The sequence below is a fragment of the Palaemon carinicauda genome, chromosome 6 (genome assembly GCF_036898095.1).
Source record: "Palaemon carinicauda isolate YSFRI2023 chromosome 6, ASM3689809v2, whole genome shotgun sequence".
NCBI classification, from domain to species: domain Eukaryota; kingdom Metazoa; phylum Arthropoda; class Malacostraca; order Decapoda; family Palaemonidae; genus Palaemon; species Palaemon carinicauda.
The window spans coordinates 81777750-81780249 of NC_090730.1; the positions used below are offsets into that span (position 1 = coordinate 81777750).

Here is a 2500-nt window from a genome sequence, read left to right on the forward strand (position 1 = left end):
TATATATATATATATATATATATGTATATATATATATATATATATATATATATATATATATATATATATATATATATATATATATATATAAGAGAGAGAGAGAGAGAGAGAGAGAGAGAGAGAGAGAGAGAGAGAGAGAGAGAGAGAGAGAGAGAGATATTTACGATTTCGTAAAGATATACTATTCAAATTAATCCTTACATTGTGTTTCCAGACCACTTTATAAGCTCTAGGGTTTGCTTGTACGTCGCATTCGAAATAGACGTCATCCCCTTCCCGGATGTTATTTGCGTTAAGTGATGATCCTAAAGATGCCTTTGCTGTTGGTGCGTCTGTAATATAGTATTGCCAAGAGTTAAATAAAACTGACTTTTTATTTACTAACATAGGTATTTAATTCTGTAAAGCAACTGAATTTGAAGGGGTCTCGAACGTCTCTCATCAATATACTTCAATTAATGTCGATTGGAACAAATTTTAGGACAATCAACTAAATCATTTCAGTGAATTTTTATACAACCAAGTAACAAATAATAACTATAATTTGGAAAGTTCAAGTGAATATAAGGTACGTGTAATTAAATAATGAAATATCGGGCGAAGTACTATGTACAAACTTTTATGCTTTAATTTCCATGAATACACGTATATCATTATGTAGTATATGTTTTTTTGACATGTTTTATAAATAGTTATAACTTTAGGTACTAGAAACTACATTCTCGTGAGTATCAAAGTAACTTAACCTATCCTAAACTCAGCAAAATTAGTATATCTCTATCATAACCTCTGATTTCACATATATTTTACTTACAATATACGCTGAGTATCCAACTATCTTCTATAACAGCAGTAGGAATATTTCTGTTTTCTGCTCTGCAGGCTAAAAGCTGACCGTCATCGGAAGCGTTCGGTTGTAATCGTATGACTGACGTCGATACGTTTCCATCATGAGTTGTCTGTGTAAAAAAAAAGAAAAAAGAGAAAAAAAAACACGCTGGCTATTATAATGTCAATTCTTATATTGAATAAATGATACATGAAAATAACTCAAAATTGTGTCATTTACTCAAAAAATTAATACAAACAAGCCAGAGGGACACCAAATTTAATATCTTTGTTATAGTTTGTGCTAAAAATTATTCGAATCTCTCTTACAGTGTCTGAGGTAGTAGGAAGTCTGATGGACCCTCTCCACCAAGTGAGGACAGCAGGAGGCCGGGATCCTCTGGATGAGCAAAGGACATCGTAGATTCGGCCGCTGGACAGAGGCTCTCGAGGGTGATGAATAGACACGTCCAGCGGCCTTACTGTAAAGGACAGGTTAATGCCTATGAAGATTACATTTTGCAAAGGACAATATAGGAGGCAAATAGCAAAGTTATCCTTTTTTTATATTAATTTTGATAGCAGAAATAGTTTTACTTAGCAATTTACACTCGGGAAAAAGAAATCCTTTTTTGGGGGGAATTCCATTCTTTCAGGAAATCAATATAGACCAGCGTATTTGAAAAAGAAAAAGAAAATCTTATATTGATGAATTTTAGATGATAAGCTGTGATTTTTTCTCTTATTTTTATATAATTCCGAAAAAATGCATTTCTCAAGAGGTTCTCGAAAGTTAGAATAATATTATAGCTTTTATTCAGTATATTATGTGATGATTTTGTTGCGTTTCTACACATCTTAAAACGTTTCGTTAGGATTTTAAAAAAACTGCTAACTGCACTAACAAAACCTTGTTAATAATATAGGGCCCGTGGATGACTGATTATTTTGGCACTTTATTGATCAGTTTATTTCCAAACGAATAGCTCAGTAGTAGGTTTGTATTCATTTGATAAAAATTTCATATAATCCATATTTCAATATTATGTTGTATTAGTTACAATTAATAAAAAACAGAAATATGATAACTTGGCTAAAATGCGTGTGTGCGGTGCTTAAATATGACTAATTATTTTCATAAATCCTCTTGTCATTAGTAAATATACAGAAAATTCAGTAATAATTAGCTATGTGGTCCCTTATATTTGATAGTGTGAGTAACTGATATATAAAATTAGTGACAAACAATCATACTCACAGACTAGCGCGTATAGGCTACATATACACACACGTAATGACAGACAGACAGGTACCCGAAAACACACATACACACATGCATGAATGTATATATATATATATATATATATATATATATATATATATATATATATATATATATATATATATATTTCTTTTTCAAGTTTTCTTTGAATTAAATCACTTGTGAAATAAAAAATGATCAAACTGGGTGGCTTACAGTTCATGTCTATGGTGGCTGTTGCAGTAATAGCAGGAGAAACTTTGTTATTGGACGCCTGACAGGTTACCTGTGATCTGAGCATTGACCTTGTTACTCCTCGAATTGTTAGCTCATTCCGAGTGATGTCTCCTTCAAAGTCTTCTATGACGCTGTCTATTATTTGATCATTCAGAAGCCACACTAAATCCGGGG

The 2500-nt window shown here is 31.8% G+C and overlaps 1 protein-coding gene across 1 annotated transcript in view; it reads right to left on the reverse strand.

Annotated features, from left to right (window-relative positions):
• LOC137643115 (nephrin-like) overlaps window positions 1-2500 on the reverse strand; it is a 126639-nt gene that overhangs the window by 23715 nt on the left and 100424 nt on the right. The window contains exons 5-8 of the mRNA XM_068375962.1: window positions 2306-2500; window positions 1159-1310; window positions 815-959; window positions 202-332 (exon numbers count right to left, since the gene is read on the reverse strand). The exon at window positions 2306-2500 is cut by the window's right edge and continues 9 nt beyond it. Of these exons, the coding sequence (XP_068232063.1) occupies window positions 202-332; window positions 815-959; window positions 1159-1310; window positions 2306-2500 (623 nt within the window). The remainder of the gene's footprint in view (window positions 1-201; window positions 333-814; window positions 960-1158; window positions 1311-2305) is intronic.